The following is a 20,351-nucleotide window of genomic DNA, read 5'->3' on the forward strand; positions in this document are numbered from 1 at the left end:
AAAGGTTTTTTTTAAGTTTTTATTTAAATCCCTGTGAGTTAACATACAGTGTAATATTAGTTTCAGGTGTACAATACAGTGATTCAACACTTCCATACAACACTAAATAGTACTTTTTCAAATGAAATAGAAAAAACAGCTAACAGTAACTTGAATTGTGCGAAATTGTAAATGCTTCTTTCATCTCTTTATTTTTATTTTCTTATTTTTATGTGAAGAAGTGTTATCACAAAAACAGTCTAGGTGAGAGAAATATATTTATTTGAAAGAATAATGTCAATAGCTTTTTGGAACTTAATGTAAATGGTCAAAAAAGGCATCAGACTTATTTAACTGTTGTATGCATCTCAAATATGTGAGAAATTTTAAAATCTAAGAAATAAAGACTAAACTCGTACATAAATTTTATAAATTTTAAACCAGTTTATTTACTTGCTTTCATTTTTTTTCTATCACTAGAAAGATTAATCTGCAGTAATATGAAGAAATTATAGAAGCTTGTTTTTTTATTGCTCATATTATTTATCTTATGGTTTTTCTGTCAATCTAGAGTTTATATGTTTCCCATTTAAGAATAAATTCCATGCTTATGCTTTTTATTTCCCATTTATTCCCATATAGGTGAAGGGCCATAGCTTCTGGCACTTCTATCAAATGAATGACTTCCAGCAAGAAAAATACTGGGCTGGGAAAGAATTCTGGGACACTTTGCCTGTCAATGTTTCTATATTATTATATTGAAAACTCTTTTTGATTTTAGACAGTGGGTGGAGAGAAACTACGTGCTCCCTTTGAGGACACAATTCATGTTTTAGTCATCTTTCCATCCTTAACTCCCAGTCTGTAAGTACTTAATTGTTCCTGAATGATGTTATTAATACAATGGATAGATGCCCACTGTCTCCCTGCATCTAGAATGTTGAACGTAAGAGAACCTGCTTAGTGGTCTATATCAGTGAGGGAAACTAGTGATGCAGATAATTAAAAAGAACTAATATTCTTCAATCAGATCAAGAAAAAGAATAGCCAGGTCCATTATTATAATCAGTAATGAAAAACACACAAATATTTTGACTATCATTCATGGATTTTAGTATGAAAGTTTTACTATCCACACCACTATTGATTTGCTTAATTTAATTAATTGTTTTGCCAAAAAAGTCTTTATTTTGATTAGCGTAGTGTTAGAAAAATCTAGACCTCGATTTTGTACCTTGGACAAGAGTACCCTAAAAAGTCCCCTCTGGACTTCTACTAGTGTGAGTTGTGCTGCCATTTTGAGGAAATTACTTCATCTGGTCTTTTTAACCAAACTGCCTTTAAGTTTATTTCTCCTTGTCAGGTACTCCCCATATGCTGCATGGCTACTTAGATCAAAAAACTATATTGGGGTACCTGGGTGCCTCAGTCAGTTAGGCGTTCAAGTCTTGGTTTTGGCTGAGGTTATGATTTCAGGGTCGTGAGATTGAGCCTCATATTGGGCTCCACACTCAGTGGAGAGTCCACTGGAGATTCTCTTCCTCTCCGTCTCCCCATGTGCTCCTCCCACCATTTGCTTGTGCTCTCTCTCTTTCTCTCTCTCTCTCACAAATAAATAAAATAAAATCTTAAAAAAACACGTCCTTGTGGTAGACATTATCATTAACTTTAGGATTGTAAATTGAAAAAAAATCTTGAGGGGCGCCTGGGTGGCTCAGCCGTTTAGCGTCTGCCTTCCGCTCAGGTCATGATCCCAGGGTCCTGGGATCGAGCCCCGCATCGGGCTCCCTGCTCGGCGGGGAGCCCGCTTCTCCCTCCCCCGCTCCCCCTGCTTGTGCTCTCTTTCTCTCTATCACTCTCTCTGTGTCAAATAAATAAATAAAATCTTTAAAAAAAAATCTTGATTAAAGTATTTGAGTTGGGTGTTTTATAACTAAGTATAGACAATGAATCTGCTTTCTAAGCTATGAAGTTAAAATTTAATTGAACAAAAGATTAAAGAAAACACTACATGAAGATTAATTTCTCAACAAACCTGTCTTTGAGGGTCACTGGCAGACTTGACTTTTTCCCCGATGTCTCCCAGAATTTTAATAAGTTTCTTCTCCTTGGAAAACTCATCACTCAAGGCTTTTCCTGAACAGAATTGGAGAGCAGCCAACAGCTTCTGATACCAGCTTTTAAAATAAGTTTCATTCTGTGCATCCTTTAGCAGCCTGAAGGAAAGAGAAAAAAAGAATTCTTGTATCCACAGCTAATTTTTTAACCACCTCCAGCAGGAACAATTAGTGCACTTCAGACTAATCTGTATTTGGTGGCTTTGGGCAGTTTAACAGCCTGGAATCGGGGAAAATGTTGTTTATTCGTTGGCAGTCATCAAATTCTATCTGATAGCTAATGAGGTTCCTAGAGTGAAGAATCAATAAGAGACCTGCCTTTTCTCATTTCAATTCACAGTGCACTTTTTCTTCTTTAGGCTTCTTAATTCTATAACAAATACTTAAGAACATATTTTGACTTCTTATTCAAATAAGGACAATGTTTTAGAAATAGTACTTATAAGTGACCACGCTATATTGGAACTCAACCATCAACCTTCCTTTTCCTACTTTTCTTCAAAAGGCAATGTCCCCCCACTGTCACATACCTACATATTTCTCTTTCTTCAAGTATCTCTCCTTGATTACTTGGAGGAAGACATGCTTTTTGTTTTCAGGCATTTCTGGATTCAAATCTCAGCCCTCTGACTTATAAGTAATTTATAAGTAATTTAGGTTAGTTACTAAACTAGGCTGAGATTGTATTTCTTTATCTATAAAATAAAGTAATAACGCTGACTCTGTGGAGCTGTACAGAGCACAGAATGAGCTAATGCATTCAGAAGGGCTTAGCACAATGTACCTATCAGTCAGCCAACATTGTTCATATTTTGTGGCCTCCCCCAGCCAACTTCTGTCCCGGCCTGGCTGTCTGCTCATGTCATGAACATGGGAGGCATAGCACTTAAAAAAGTGAGAATACTATGCTAGATAATGGAGAAGTAACAAATATTTTATTACTCTGTCTGCCATGTGACAATTTCTATTGCCTTGAAACTAATTCTAATATGCTCAAACTTTACTTTCTATTATGCCCTAAACCACTGAAATAGGAAAAAACAAAAACAAAAACAAAAACAAAACCCTTATTCCTTTGAATGTTAACCTCTCTTTGATTGATTCTTTTCATCTTCACTGGTCTCTAGTCTTGTCCTTCTCTGAAAATTTAACATTCAAGAAAATAGAAGAAAGTTATTGTGAGAATAGAATACTAAAAAAAGGATTAAATGCAGAGCAATTGAAAAGTATATAGATGAATTTCATTCTGCATTCTTAATTTTGCATCTCTGTTTCTGTATTATGTTACAGAGACTATAACACATTATTTTCATTTGTTCTATGTTCTCTGTTTCTATGTATTTAGAAAAATTAAGTTAAAAAGTTAAAAAAATTGAGTCTACCTTTTTTCTCTTTTTTTTAGGTGAGGGCTTGCTCTTGTCATTGTTATGAAGCCAACTTATCTTCTAGCACCTCTTTTGCTTTTAAGTGGAATAACAGTTCTCTCTTTTTTTTTTTTAAGATTTTATTTATTTTTTGACACAGAGAGAGACAGCGAGAGAGGGAACACAAGCAGGGAGAGTGGGAGAGGGAGAAGCAGGCTCCCCGCTGAGCAAGGAGCCCGATGCGGGGCTCGATCCCAGGACCCTGGGATCATGACCTGAGCCTAAGGCAGATGCTTAACAACTGAGCCACCAGGCACCCCTGGAATAACAGTTCTTATTTACCTCTGGAAAGCATTAAAAAAAACCCTCAAAGAGTTAAAGATGTATTGATGAAAAAATGTAATCCATTGATACCTGCTTATTTTCAATGTAAGAATAATAGCAATGAAGTTTTCCTATGCTTACCCCTACAGTGAGCATTTGGAATGTCAGATGTAATAAATGAAACCTGTCATTATTTGGAAGCTCTAAGAAAATGAGTGTTGTGTGAGTGTGAATTGGAAAGCCACAAATGCAAGCATCCACATGTAAAACTTTTAAGACATTTTATGTAAAATTGTATATCTCTCAGATTCTCTCCATATTTTGAGGACTTGGGTAATATACCATTTTATAGTGTACTTGGGTTTCAGTGAGCTAGACACTTGACAGGTAGAATATTTCTTTAAGCTTTCTTTTTTCTTTTTTCTTTTATTATGTTATGTTAATCACCATATATTACATCATTAGTTTTTGATGTAGTGTTCCATGATTCATTGTTTGCGTGAATTCAAACCAGTGCTCCATTCAGTATGTGCCCTCTTTAATACCCATCACCAGGCTAACCCATCCCCCCCCACCAGAACCCTCAGTTTGTTTCTCAGAGTCCATAATCTCTCATGGCTCATCTCCCCCTCTGATTTCCCCCCCTTCATTTTTCCCTTCCTAATATCTTCTTTTTTTTAACATATAATGTATTATTTGTTTCAGAGGTACAGGTCTGTGATTCATCAGTCTTACACAATTCACAGCGCTCACCATAGCACATACCCTCCCCAATGTCTATCACCCAGCCACTCCAACCCTCCCACCCCCCACCTCTCCAGCAACCCTCAGTTTGTTTCCTGAGATTAAGAATTCCTCATATCAGTGAGATCATGATACATGTCTTTCTCTGATTGACTTATTTCACTCAGCATAATACCCTCCAGTTCCATCCACATCATTGAAAATGGCAAGATTTCATTCCTTTTGATGGCTGCATAATATTCCATTGTATATATATACCACATCTTCTTTATCCATTCATCTGTCGATGGACATCTTGGCTCTTTCCAACGTTTGGCTATTGTGGACATTGTTGCTATAAACATCGGGGTGGATGTACCCCTTCAGATCACTACGTTTGTATCTTTGGGGTAAATATGACAGGTAGAATATTTCTATATCTCTATCAATGCCTGCCAGCATTTTCATACAATTTGAATATTGAGTCGCTTGTTTTAAAAATATTTTTAACCAGTTCTTGTACATAAGTATAACTCTATAATCTGACTGCTATATGCATGATAAAAGGAAAAGCTATTTTGTACAGATGAAGTAAACTTTTTACTAAAATAATTTTTTAAAAAGATACCTTTAGAGGTTAGAGGGGTCATGGGAACTGTCAGAATTATAAAATTTTGTGTTCATAATACTCTTAATTTTTTTTGTTAGAAATATATTTGATTTTTTTCAAGGAGAAAAACACAATTTTATTCCTTGCTCAAAATAAAACAGAGCAGAGAAGATTTGCAGAGAGAATATGACTGTGTTCTAAAAATATATATAAAAAGCAAAGAAAATTCAGTGTATTCCACTGTGATTATTTTCCTTGTAGAATATGCCTCATTCCAACCCTGCATCCCCACTAAGATCAGATGTTCTCCCGGTGATATCTGGCTCAAGCTTTATGGCTTTTTACCCGACTAATGAAGAGTTTGTCTTTATACATTGTGGAATTGAAATCGTGGAGTAGTAGAGGTAGGAGATGACCATGAGAGGTCAAATAGTCCATCCCTGTGTCCTTACGCAGTCAAGAAAAATTAATGTGTCCTTTCATTTTAAACAACTGCAAAGAAAGTCGGACTATATAATTTGAGGTAGAGGGATACTCAGTTCTGCATCGATGACTTTTACATAAGGAAGCGTTAAACCACTCATGCCGTAGTTTGTATCCATTGCCTGTGTGTGTAAGATTAGCTAACAGCCTGCCACTCTCTCTTGAACATCACAGAAACCTTTTTCAAAAGACATTGTCACCTAAGAGAAGCAGCATTGCCTGCGTCAAATAATTTTTTTTTTATTTTCAAAGTTAAGACCAAGGGACTGAGAAGTATCACGATTTGGTGGTGAAATATCAGACTTTTAAGGTGCATGCAATGTGACTGTGTATACACTGTGAGGTAAATCTGAAAATGCCAGAGACCTGTTTATCCTAATATCTGTGAGATCCAAGGATATAATTCAATTTGATATGATTTTGTACACCTCTTACAGACTGTAAGTCATGACAATGTTAAAATGACGATAAATGCATAAAATGTAGCTGATTAAAGGTTTGGACAGTGTTAAGGATGAGAAGCAGAAGCAAGAATGAGGAGGAAACTAAGGTAACAGCACAGTTGTTAGAGGATGTTATAAAGGTATTTGACTGAATTAAGGGGATCATGGTGGACTCAGAGAGACCTAAGATATAGAAACCCCAGATTGCACGATAGGGAGATTTTCCTTGGATATTGAGATTGTCTCTGTTTCTTCATGCTCATGGCTGTTAATGATCCCATAACGAATGACTTCCTAGAGCCACAGGAGAAGTACATAGTTCTCACTTCTCAGACTACCAGCAGGACAGAATAGAGTCATCACACCATCCCCGCCCTCCTTGCCTCCTGACTCTCTTCAGTGAAGATCTAATTGTAGTTCTCAATAGCACAGTATCCCACATCTTACGGGCTGCCTTAAATTTTGACCTTGTGAGTGAAAAGGGGAAACAACATCCTAGAGCAGAAAAGAACTGAGCTACGCAATGAAGATGAGTGATTTCAGATCATTCCAGGACCTCCCCTTCCCATTTTCTCTCATGTTTGTTGATACAAGGCAAGGTGTGAGTCTCAATAGACCAGTTTTTAGTGACCACAGGAAGATTCTAGAAGGTCACTTCTTCAATTGTATTTAAAACCCTGGGACATATAAAGATTGATATTAATACTTGATATGGAATTACTAATTTTAAGATTTTAATAGTGTGATTAAGAAGTAAAAAAGCATGTAGGGTGCCTGGGTGGCTCAGTTGGTTAAGCATTTGACTCCTGATCTTAGCCCAGGTCTCGATGTCATGGTTGTCAGCTCCATGCTGGACATGGAGCCTACTTTAAAAAAAAAAAAAAAAAAAAGAAATAAAAGGCATGTCCTTTGTAAAAGACAACTTTATTTTACTTCTTAGTGTTTAAGACATTTATTTAATATTTTCCAAACTGAGGACCTTGATACTTTTTTTTTTTTTTAGAGAGAGACAGAAAGAGAGCATGGGCACGAGTGGGGGTAGGGGAGGGGTAGAGAGGGAGAGGGAGACAGAGAATCTTAAGCAGGCTTCATGTTCTGCACAGAGCCTTCGTGGGGATCGATCTCATGACCTTGAGATCATGACCTGAGCCGAAATCAAGAGTCAAATGTTTAACCAATTGAGACACCCAGATGCCCCAGGAACTCGATACATTTTATAGTCCTTGCAAGGATAATCATTTCCTAGGACTAGTTTATTCTTAGAATACTAATTTGCTTTTTTGAAATATAACACTGAACTTCTGTTGAATTTTGCATGTAAAGAGCATTATATTGGCCAGGTTTGAGGAAATGTAATTTCCAATCAATAGTGCAATATCTGTCAATACACTATTTTGTAACAATTCTTAAATATAAAACTATTAAAAGGAAATAAATTCAGAAAGTAATGACATCCATACTGTAGAGATTGTATACATTTTTAGAACACTTAAATATGTGAGAGAGGCCCATAAAGTATGTAACTGACTTAATTGTATATATAATTTATACACTTAATATTTATTACCACCTCAAAAGTGTTCTCTTTGAAATGTTATATGTTCATACTAATGACATTCCCATTGTGCTGACACTATGTGGTAGATCTGATTATTGTTTCCAACTCTATGCTTTCCTCCTCTGAAGATTATACATCTACTCCTTGTTTTGTGACTTCTCTACCCAGTGTCAGGGTTGGTCATGTGACTCATTATGTTCAGTAGGAGGTGACTGATGAAATGTATGCCCATGTCCATGCAAATGCTTTAAATGTGCTATTATGGATTGGTTTGGCAGCTTGTACTTCTGCTTTCTGCCATGAAAACAGTATGTCCCAGCTGGGGTGTTGTTCCTCCAATCATGGAGTAACAAGACAATGTAAAGCAGAGCTAAGCATTGCTGTATGGAGTCCAGTGGAGCCAAGCAGAACTACAGTAAGTCCACATCCTATGTACTGAACAGGTGAGAAATAAATCTGTGTTGTTGCAAGCCATGGAAACTTTGGGGCTATTTGTTGCTATAGTAAAACTAATGAATATGCCTATTTTCATTTTTTTTTCCCATTTTCTTTGTTTTTGTGTTTATTTATTTGTATTACCTTTAGAATATGCAGCATATTTTTTAAACATCCACAGTGTTAACCCTGAGGATATTTTGGGGCATATCTAATTACTGAAAATAAACAAAAGTCATCTGGAGCCAAGTCTGGTGAATTGGATGAGTGATCAATTTGAGTATACTATTTCAGATTTAAAAAAACTATAAATGTAATAAAAATGGTTTTCTTTTATGGATCATAAAAATCCCCAAAAGGATTTAAAAAATGATTTGATCTGGCTCATTTGGGCATGTATATTCTGTTATACCCCTGACATTTTGTTGTTTTATTACTACTAACATACTTTTTGACCCATTTAAAAGTGTGAATAGGCCTACGTACCATCTGTTGCTTTGTCTAGCCAAGTGTTTTCGTACCTAGTAGGAGATCCTTTCTGAATAAAAATGTTGTGCAATAGGGCAATGGCAAGATTTTTTTTAGGACTTACCTAACACAGAACAAGACAGAGGGCCTGATGGCTTAGGGCAGTGAGGGAGGCAGTATATGTAGCTGCTCTGGGAAACTAAGAGCCCTGCTTTAATGCTAACAACTGGAAGACTGGAATGGCTGAGAAGCAGGGGACCAATGGCTTTGGAAAAGAAAGTACCCATATCAACATGTTTGAGAGTCATGAGTCATTAGCCTAGTGAGGAATAGACTAGTTCCACTATGCCCAGTTCTCTCTGCAAAATCCAAAGAGGAAAGCCCAAAGAGAGCCATTTATTCAGCTGTGTGCCAGAACTGGAGACTCTTGCCTCATTCCCAGGTTAGATTTCTGTTCTGAAAGAGGGTTTGTTAATTTCCCCTGAGCTTATGTGAACAGGAAGATAATGCTAGGGCAGGATAGAGAGACAAGCTAGGAAAGGAGCAGCCCACACTCCCGCACCTCAACTGTTTGGCAAAGCAAGGATGTACAAGTTTTTCAAGGTTCAAATAAATGCATGGAAAGTAATTATATGTGATCCACTCCTTGTATAGAAAGGGGTTGATCCAAGGCCAGATCTCTCTATGGGACGCTCCTGCAAGACTGCCCTAAGAACTCAGCCATGTGAGGTAGCCAGTTTTCACAGTGAAACCACACAGAGCCTTGATGGAAAATCAGAGACCTCAGAGAGAGGATTGCAATTGTTTGTCCAAGTGTGAAGGTCACATTTCTTTCTATTCCCAAGTCAAGAGAAGTAAGAACCAGAAAAGAGAAAGAAGAGGAGTGAAATATCAGATCTTATTCTCTACCCACTGCGAGCTCCCAAACCAAAACTTGGCTGGTGCTGAAGAATAGGGAGGAGGTGTTTGTCAAATTGGAGAAGAAATTGAAGTTTTAAAATGGACAAAACTAGTAGGAGTTTTTGATCTAAAAGTGAGCAGGAAACTGTGGGATCTACTCTGGTTTTAATTAGGGAATATGAAAGAGCAAAGATAGTATTTTAAAAATAATAAAAACTTTTGTTGGAGACTACCAAGCTCAGCCAGTTTAAAGAGAACTAGGTAAGGCCGTTAAAAATCTAAGTCAGTATAAGAAGAAATACAGCTTCAGGAAATGCACTGATTGCACTGCATGAGAAAAAAATGCCTCAAAATGCAGAATAAGAACTGAGGGGATTTTATCTCAAAACTCTGAAGAGGGTTGGCTGAGATTTTTCTTTTTCTTTATTCCCTTGCCACTTCTATAAAAACAGTGCCCCTTTTGACTTTATTTATGGGCAATTATTGCTACACACGGAATTGTTTTCAAGAAGTCAAACTTGTTTCTTCAGCAATAGGTTATTAACACTGAATGTATGTGGATATGTAGGTATGCAGTTACTATTATAATTGATAGTTTATCATTATGGTTAAATAAAATCTTTAACAGGTATGACCAGTCACATGTTTAATCATAAACTTAAATGGTATTTTTTTCTGAAGGAAAATTAGCCATAGATGGTACCCAGTTTGTGTAAACATTTGTCATCAGGATTACTGTTACATAGCAGTGATGCCCTCTTAGCCTCAGGTGGGAGCTATGAAGGGAAAACAAACGAACAAACAAAACCCCAAAAAACCCCAAAACTATGCTGAGGAGATAAGTTCCTCTGAAGAGATTCCTGAATCTATAATAAGGAATCAGAGCCCTTTCTACTCATCTTGCTGATCTACTCACATGTATTCATTCATAGGTTTACATGTTAAAGATACTGAATAATGTGATTTAAAAGCAGCAACTCTGTCCTTCTCCGTTTCCAACATACACTTACTGCTTTTAAGATATTTTATTCAAATCACTCTTCTAAATTAAGCACCAAGCTGTGAATAACTCTTAGTGATCCTTCTCAGCCCCCACCATGGTACTCCATATATGCTTATTAAACACTAGAACAAAACAAAATAGATGGAATTTTAGCCTTGGGCACAGTTGGAAGAGATAGGTATCTATGAGACCCTCCTGAACTGCATCTCTTTTTTCACATTCTGGTTTCCTGCTTTCCCTGATGCTCCTGTTGTTCTTCATTTGCTGAAAACTCCACCTGGCTCTACTCTCTCCTCTTGTCCTATTGTTCCATGCTCCCAATTAGTCCTGTCCTTCTTACCCTAGTCAAACCCATTATCTCTCACCGTACATTATACTCATATACTCAGAGAGTAATATTACTTGAGCATGGGACTGAATGACATTTCCAGATAACATCTGCCACCCTTCACATTTACTAGGTGAGAAAACTGAAAGATTAAAGGACTTGCCTAAGGTCTTACGACTAAAAACCCGAGTCCCTAAACCACTGCTCCAGGTTCTTTCCATAGTACCATATTCTGTGTCTGTTAGTGGACTGTTATGTTATGTGTCCCTTCACCCCCAAATTTATATATTGAAGGCCTAACACCCAAAGTGGTGATATTTGGAGGTGGGGCCTTTGGGAGGTGATTCGGTTTAGATGAAGTCCTGAGAGTGGGGCCCACTTATGGGATTAATGCCCTTAAAAGAAGAAAAAGAGACTGGAGCTCTCTGCTTTATCTGCCACGTGAGGACACAGCAAGGTGTCCAGCATCCATCTACAAGCTGGGAAGAGGGCCCTCCTGGGAAAATGGAATTGGCTAGCATCTTGATTTTGGCTTTCCCAGCCTCCAGAACCATAAGAAATAAATTCCTGTTGCTTAAGGCACATAGTCTATGTTACTTTTTTTATTGTAACTTGAGCTGACTAACACAGTGTCCTAACAACCATTAAAACATGATTTGGAAGACAATTTTCTGCTTGTATTACCTCTAGTGAGAAACTTAATACTTTGGCCCTTCACTTTTCTAGTCTGTAAAAGTTGGAATAGATGAGGTACAGCAAGTGACCTTCCAGCTATAGGGCTCTATATTTTTAATCCCTATGAATTTATCAAGCATTTACTCTATGCCAGGCATTTCCCAAGCATTCTACATAGCTGTGTTAGGTAATCCTCATATTTGCTCCGGGTAATGACTCCTTCCATCTTACAGACAAGGATAATATAGTTTGTAGAGGTCAAGTAACTTGCACAGTCACCCAATCAGACCAGGGATTCAAATTCAAGTTTATCTGACTCCAAAGCCCTGGTTCTTTACCATCATGCTGTACCACCTCCTGATGCCCTGACATGGGTACCAGTTAATGACTTAGCCTGAAACTAATACACAATCTAGAAATCCTTTCTTGCTACTTTCCTACTGTGCTTATCTTTAATCTCTTTCTCTGGCTTCCTGTTTTCTAACCCTCAGAAGTCTCATGCTCTCCAGATTGCCTTCTTTCTTTCCAAAGTGCCTCACTTCATTTTGTCCTGCTATCTATAAACTCCCTACCCAATCACCAAAATATCTAATAGTATTTTCCTTTCTATTTTTAACTTTTTTTGAACTTTTAAAGAAAAGCTTGTTAACCTAAGTATATTTTTGTGTGAAATACTTATAAGCAGGGATACTTTTCTTTCTCTTGCCTAGCCTACAAAAAGAACAGAATATGGGGGCTCGACTTTACATGTGGACAATGCCAAATCATACATCTGACCCACCTCTTCTCCATCCTTCCTCACTTTAGAATGTGAGACCAATACCATAATTTCTAAGGAACTGGCGTCCTGTGGTTTACTTAGACTACTGATAGTGCTGGGTGGGACTAGGAGAGTAGAGGGAAAGTTGCTGAATTGAAAGTAACACCCTGAATGCATTTGGGGATCTAAGAATCCAAATGAACTGTACACACACAACAGATGTGCCTTGAGCTACCCATCTTAATTGGGCCTGTGGTTCCAAATGATTTCAAGTTGGGGCAAAAGAGAAGTAGGGAGTCACTAACATCAGCACATGTGCTGAAATAAAATAAATTCTGCTTGACATATAATTAATGTTGAAATCTATGCTCCTGGAATTTTAAATTAAGTCCAGTAGATGTCTACATTTTCCATTACTTTTGGAAAATATGGTTCTGAGCTGAGTTTCTAACTCAGCTTTTTTTTTCTTTTTTTCTGAATACATGTATAGTTGCTTTAAAGGCAGTGTAAGCATCTTTTTCATAAAGTTTCCTTAACAAAATTTCTTTTAAAAGCAAGGCAATTCCTTTGCTATATGAATGTTTCATAAAAATAGCAACCTAATAATAAAGATCCTCTTTACCCCTCAGCCTTTTGTTCTTACATAGCCCTCTGGTGAAGGCTGGATAATCATCATATTGTGCAGTGAACAATTCGTGTGTTTGAACACAGCCGGAGGGGCAGGTTTATAAGTGTAAGGCAAAGCTAGCTTTGAAATACCTAGTTTCCCTGGAACCTCAGTTTCAAATCACAGCTGGGGCAGCTGCTTCACTCTTCATTCTTGAGTCACAAATAGCGTGGTTTATTCTGTGAGGATATTAAAGGTTCCCTGGGATGTTATCCATAAGATTTGAGCTGTGTTTGATGTCCTGAGAAAATTTCTGGGACATTCTTGCTCACTGTCATGAAATTGCATGTCCCTTGAGGTTGGCTAGCACCATTTAATCCTATTCTCTTTGGAAATTCAGTAAAGACTTAGTAGGGTTTGATAAGGCCTCCACAACCTACCCAGCTAATTCTCGGTTGATTTATGTGATGATATTGTCATTGTTCTTGTGCAGATGGAACTTGCCAGGCAGGGATAACTGTCCTGTCCACTAGATCATATGCATAAGAAAAGAGGACACATTCTATTTCCAACGTTCTCTAGATCACTACCCAAGTAACTTAGCAGATCACTGCTCAACCTCAGTCTCTCCGTTTGTAAAATGATGATGATGATAATGTCTGTCCTGTCATTAAATCTATGTTTCTGTTATGGTTGGAATTTTGTCTCCTAAAATTCAAACGTTAAAACTCTAACCCCCAGTGTAACTGTATTTGGGGATAGACCTTCAACGAGGTAATTAAGATTAAATGAAGTTATAAGGGTGGGAACCTAATCCAGTAGAACTGGTGTCCACATAAGAAGAGGATGAGAGACCAAAAGAACATGTTCACAGAGAAAAAAGGTCATGTGAGGACCCAGCAAGAAGGCAGCTGTCTGTAAGTCAGGAAGAGAGGTCTCAACAGAAAACAATCCTACTGACACCTTGAGTTTAAACTTCCAAGCTAAAGAATTGTGAGAAAACAAATTTTTATTGTTTTGGCCACCAAGTCCTAGGTATTCTGTTGTGGCAGCCTTAGCTGATTGATGTAGTTTCCAGCCTAGAACTCCTTTTTTGGGGGGGTCTGGACCTACATGTTCATCTGTCTATAAGATATCACATTCTTAAATTTTCCTAAGGCATTTCAACCTTAACATGACTAATTTCATTATCATTCCCCCTAGTACCTTCTTTTTCACTTGAATTACCTCCATGAATAGAATCACCAGCCTTCCATCACTCTAACTAAAAATTAAGCAGTTATCCGTCATTCTTCTCTCACCCTTAGCCACATCAAATTTGTTACCATGACTTAATACATTCACCATCTAAATAGTTCTCAGATCTAATTTCTTCTCTCTGCTCCCACTGACAGAATTTAATTGAGGCCTTAATTTCTTCAAGGTATTACTGGAATCTTCTGGTACTTGATTTTCCTACCACCTGCATTTTAAAATTTTTTCTCCCTCAAATTAGTCCCCTTTACTTAGCCAAGTGAAGTCCTGTTCTTGTGATTAAAATCCAGATAGCCTTCAGGATAAAATATAAAGTACTAGTATAACTTAAAGGGCACTCATGATTTAGTGTCTTTGCATCTTAAAGTCTTGTTCATGTGCTCACATTTCAAACATAAAGTACAACTTATAATAATTTGAATCTTCTCTACCTTCTCAGGTTACAATACTTTTGCATCATCCCATCCTCTGGGTCTGAAATAATATTTCAATATGCCAACACCCGTTTATCCCTTAATGTTCAACTTAATTAACACCTTTCCCAAAAAGTCTTTCCTGGGCAGGCGTGCAGCATTCCCTGTGTAAGGGTGAAGTACTTTCCTGTATCCATTATTCTTTTAACATTGTTTTTTTTTTTTAATTGTACTTTTTTTTTCCAATTGTGCTTTAATTGCTTTGTTTTGTTTTGTTTTAATCTCTTCTCTGTTTGACTTTAAATTCCTTAGGGCAGGTCTATGACTTTATACTTTTGTGGCCTAACAGAGTTTCTGATTGTGATAAGAATAACCAGTCAATATCGTTGAATAAATGAATTGACTACTAAGTAAATAAACCTGGTTTTCCTAAAATTGGTTTCTTCCATTTCTTGATTAAAATTTTAGGGTATGAACCTAAAGTAATTTCTTAATTATTCTGGAATTAGAGAATCCTATTAAATTATATTTTCACATGCTATTTCCTCTACTGTCCAAAAAATTTAATACTATACATGTATATGCAGATATTTAAAATATATTTATTAACCTACACATTAATTAATTATTTGAAAATTTTGAAACACTCCAAGAGATTACTAGAGATGCTCCATCATATTGTGATTTCAGAAGTCAGATCATGGGAACAAAATATTGGAGCAATTTTTATTAAGCAAAAATAATTGCTTAAGTAAATAGATTTAGTTGAGGATGGTCAGATGGAAAGTCCATCATTGGCAAAATTACATTAGCTAAATGTTAGGTAATTTGAAGAGAAGCTCTTTTCTATCAGAGGGAAAAAAATGACAAATGTAAGAAAAAAGTGATGTGTGTTTGTAAGGGAGTATGTCTGTGTGGGAGACTATATCTATTTAGGTAAGTAATCAGAGCATTTATTTCCAAAGGATTTCCAAACGCTTGTTTGTAAGATGTGTAGATGGTCTGTTACCAATAATATCGGTTCAAAAAGAGTCAGACCCTGAAATTTAGTCTTATTTATGATGTGAGCAGTTAAAGGTATAGCTATCAAAATTAAAATAGCCTATAACAATCTACGGGTGGCTTTTATTTCAATTGTTATTTTTGTTTTAGGTCCTCTTTAGAAACAAGTCTTTTTCATTTTGAAGCACCAAATCATTTACTCCTTTATGAGACTCTCCCTTCATAATTATCCTTTAAGAAAAGTTTCAGGAGCCTTACTTTAATGAGACTCTTTCTTTGTCTCTGAAATCATCAGTAGAGGTTGGAGAATAGTGCTCAAAGGGCAGATAACTGAAATTGCTTTGGAATTAATTGGTTAGCAATTTTCTTTTTTTTTTTCTGACACACACATTAAAAAAACAAGTAGTTCACTGCTCACATTTTTAAGAAAATGGCATTTATTTTTAGTCAGAATTTGAAAATTCTTAATTTGAATTATGAGTGAAATAATACATGCTCTGTCAAAAATAATAGTTGTTCTAGCTATTCTTAGATACATGCAGTTGGAATTCTACCTCATATTTCTTTAGATTTCATAAATATTTTTCATTACAGTATGACTCATTTAAAAAAAATGTTTTCTAAAACATGACTGAATGGAAAACCTAAAGTTTTCTCAATCAGAATTGCTAAGTTAAAGATATTTCTTTAGCCAACATGCTCAGTTTATTATAAGCAAGTAAGAAGAATGGTGACGCTTTCACCACCGTTCAAGACAAGTCTGGCTTCAAGGATATTCAAATTTAGTATCTTCAGTTTGTTTCATGTCATTGTCTAAAGCACTGGCAAAACAACCACTATAATAACAAACCAAACAAATGTATTATGATAATAACAGCAATAGTTGAAGTCAAGGCACCAATATAAGAACAATAATGTAACTGATTCAGCAGACCTTCTAAAGTGATCATTACTATTACTGATAAGACTGAATATATCTGAGTAGTTTTCTTAGTTTCTCAACAAATACTGAATAGTTGCTCTAGGTATATCATTTATAGTTGACCCATAGAGCTGGGCTTTTTGTTGTCAATATTTAATCTGAATTGGTTGAGCAGCAAAAGAGTAGCAGTCATAAGAATAAGATGGAAATCGACATTGTAAACTTCAATACCATATAAATGGCTAGACTGGCCCAGAAATACAATAGCATTTTGTTTTTTTCATAAGACACATGTTAATCACTTCTATGTTAGAGTTTGTGTAGTAGTAGAGAGAATAATTATTTCTTTCAGTATTTGCCCAATAAAAAAAATGCCCCAGAAAGATAAACTGTAAAATAGGAGTGGAGACTATAGATTTATGGAAAGCATATTATTTAGAAGTTCTTTTTTTAATTGTAAAAACAGTATACATTTTTAAACAAAATCTTATTTAGAACCATCTTCTTTCTTCTACTCCCACCCCCATTAGACAAACAGATAAAAAAAGATTTTCCTAATTGAGAGTGAGATAGGTGCTAGACCACTGTTGGTTTTATTCTCCTTTTTCAAGCATCAAGGTAGCTCAAAGGGAACTTTGTGGTTTGAAGAAGCACATATTTAAAACATACCAGAATAGATAAACTTTTCTATATTTAGAGATGCAATGGTTCAGGCCAAAAGAGTAAGAGTGACTTGTTCTTGTTTATGCAAGTATTTATTTATTCAAAAAAATAGATTCTCAACAAAACTAAAAGGCAGCCTACGGAATGGGAGAAGATATTTGCAAATGACACATCTGATAAAGGGTTAGTATCCAAAATCTATGAAGAACTTATCAAACTCAACACCCCAAAAACAAATAATCCAGTTAAGAAATGGGCAGAAGACATGAATAGATAACTTTTCCAAAGAAGACATCCAGATGGCTAGCAGACACATGAAAAGATGCACAACATCACTTATCATCAGGGAAATACAAATCAAAATCATGATGAGATACCACCTCACACCTGTCAGAATGGCTAAAATAAACAACACAAGAAACAACAGGTGTTGGTGAGGATGTGGAGAAAGGGGAACCCTCTTCCCCTGTTGGTGGGAATGAAAACTGGTGCATCCACTCTGGAAAACAGTATGAAGGTTCCTCAAAAAGTTAAATATAGGGGCACCTGAGTGGCTCAGTTGGTTAAGTGTCTGACTCTTGATCTCAGCTCAGGTCTTGATATCAGAGACATGAATTCAAGCCCCACATTGGGCTCCATGCTGGGTGTGGAGCCTACTTAAAAAAAATGTTAAAAATAGAACTACCCTCTGATCCAGCAATTGCACTACTAGGTATTTACCCAAAGGATACAAAAATACAGATTCAAAGGGGTACATGCACCCTGATGTTTATAGCAGCATTATCCACAATAGCAAAACTATGGAGGGAGCCCAAATGAGCATTAACTGATGAATGGATGAAGAAGATGTGGTATATATATCTGTATAGATATATAAGATCTCTATACATGTGGTAGATATCTATTCATCTATATATGATATATATTATCTATTATTATGATATATATATATATAATGGAATATTACTCAGCCATCAAAAAATGAAATCTTGCCATATACAATTATGTGGATGGGGTTATAATGTATTATGCTAAGTGAAATAAGTCAGTCAGAGAAAGACAAAGACTGTATAATTTCACTCATATGTAGAATTTAAGAAACAAAACAGATGAACATATGGGAAGGGGGAAAAGGGGGAAAAAAGAGAGAAACAAACCATAAAAGACTCTCAATGATAAAGAACAAACTGAGGGTGGATGGAGGAAGGTGGGTGGGGGGATGGGCTTAATGCATGATGGGTATTAAGGAAGTCACTTGTGATAAATACTGGGTGTTGTAAGTGCTGAATCACTGAATCCTACTCCTGAAACCAATATTGCACTGAATGTTAACTAACTAAAATTTAAATAAAAAATTTTTTAAAATCATAAAAAACCCAAAATATAAATTCTAACTACCTACATAGACCTGTTAATATGTCAATAGAGTAATGACAAAGATGCCATGGTGATCTGATGACTGAAATTCTTCTGACCATGTAGTTTACATTATAGTAGGGAGAGAACAGATGCTAAACAGATACAAAAATGAATATGTTAGATAATTTTAAGATGTTATATAAAGCAACCGGAATGCAGACCTTTAGACAGCTAAGTACAGCTAATAAAAGAAAATATTTTTTTAGTTTTTAAAATGTTTTAAAAAGATTTTATTTATTTATTTGAGAGACAGAACAGAGAGCACAAGCAGGGGGAGGGGGACAGAGGTAGAGAGAGAAGCAAACTTCCCACTGAGGAGGGAGCCTGACTTGGGGCTTGATCCCAGGACCCTGAGATCATGACCTGAGCTGAAGGCAGACACTTCACCGACTGAGCCACCCAGGTGCCCCAAAGAACATCTTTAGGCACAAAGCCAGAGTCCAAAAAATACAATTAAAATATCCACAGACGTTTCATTCTTAAGATGTGGATACATTTTAAAATAAGATACTTTAAGCAAAAGCAAATTCTAAAAGAATTAAAAAATGTATAATATAACCACTTGAACCAAATTAATGACTGCTTAATCCATTTCTTCTTTGAAGAAGAACTTATTTTTTGAATCAAGAAATGCTGAACTTATTTGAACTTATTTTTTGAATCAAGAAATGCTGAGTGTCCTTTCAAATTTGAAAATAAAGAGAAGTTGAATTAGTTTCTGTTTTGAGTAAGTTAGTGAGGAAGTAGCACTGTTTCAGTCTAAAATAATAGAATCACATTTCTCACAGCTTTCTAAGGGTAAGCCATTTTGAGTTTTGGGGTGCAGCTTTGAATTTGACATAAATACACCCTCTTGTGGATTTCTAGATCTCCCATTAATAATACCCAAATGTTCATAAATATTAATTACTGACCATGGGTATATATTGTTAGGCATTGTGAGAAAGCCATTGAAGTGAAAGAGTTCCTAGCCTCAGAGGCACATACAACTTTGATGGGGGAAGTAAGATATACTTAAATACACAAGGCCTTAACATTATGAGAACCAAATAATGGCATAAAAATTTTTGTTACAGAAAATTAATTAGGAGGGGATTGCTGTTGTTCAGAATGATTATGAAAGGTCAGATGTACATTAACTCCTAAGAAATAAGTAAGACATGGGTGAGTATGAGTTGTAAAAGAAGTAAGTGGTAGGAAGTTTCCAAAAATGAGACTGTCATAAGCAAAGGCTCTGTGATAGAAATAAGTAAGGATTATTCAGGCAATAATGACCTGAAAAATCTGACAATAGCGGAGTGTTTATAGTGGGGACTAGTGGAAAAAAAGTTGTGAAGACAGACTTGTGATATATTATGAAAGATCTTAAATACCTAGCTAAGAAGATGGGATTTGTTCTATAGCTAGAATTAAGGAGAGTAATACATGCATTCCAGATTTTTGAGCAGGGAAGAGATGTTAAATTTATATGTTGAGATTGATCAAATCCTGTGCATTCATTTTGCAAATAAGAGTAAGTTCCATAGAGAGTAATTATCTTGCCTGACGTCAGGAAACTGGTTCTTCTGTAGTAGTCTTTTGGTTTCCAGTGCATATTTATAGCTTCTCGAGATGAGAAACGCAATTGCTGGATGTGATGAAGAAAGCAAGCATGTTGGGCTTTAACTCTCAGGTCAACTTTATACAGGGCTCCAAATCTATTATTCCTTTTCAGATAATTGCATTGCTGAGAGTGGCTATGGTACATGGAAGGGCAGAGAAACAATTTAGACTAAGTCTAATAAAATGCCTGAGGCCTCATAAAGGTCCAAATCAGTGTTTCTTGACTTCTTAAAACCTATTCTTTCTATTGATGCATAAAATCAATCTCACTTCTTTAGTAAACTTCGAAATCAAGTAAA

The 20,351-nt window shown here is 36.1% G+C and overlaps 1 protein-coding gene across 1 annotated transcript in view; it reads right to left on the reverse strand.

Moving 5' to 3' along the window:
- PIK3C2G (phosphatidylinositol-4-phosphate 3-kinase catalytic subunit type 2 gamma) overlaps positions 1-20,351 on the reverse strand; it is a 384,724-nt gene that overhangs the window by 148,372 nt on the left and 216,001 nt on the right. The window contains exon 19 of the mRNA XM_021690398.2: positions 2,015-2,195. Coding sequence (XP_021546073.1) covers positions 2,015-2,195 — 181 coding nt within the window. The remainder of the gene's footprint in view (positions 1-2,014; positions 2,196-20,351) is intronic.

The sequence above is a fragment of the Neomonachus schauinslandi genome, chromosome 5, assembly GCF_002201575.2.
Source record: "Neomonachus schauinslandi chromosome 5, ASM220157v2, whole genome shotgun sequence".
Lineage (NCBI taxonomy): Eukaryota > Metazoa > Chordata > Mammalia > Carnivora > Phocidae > Neomonachus > Neomonachus schauinslandi.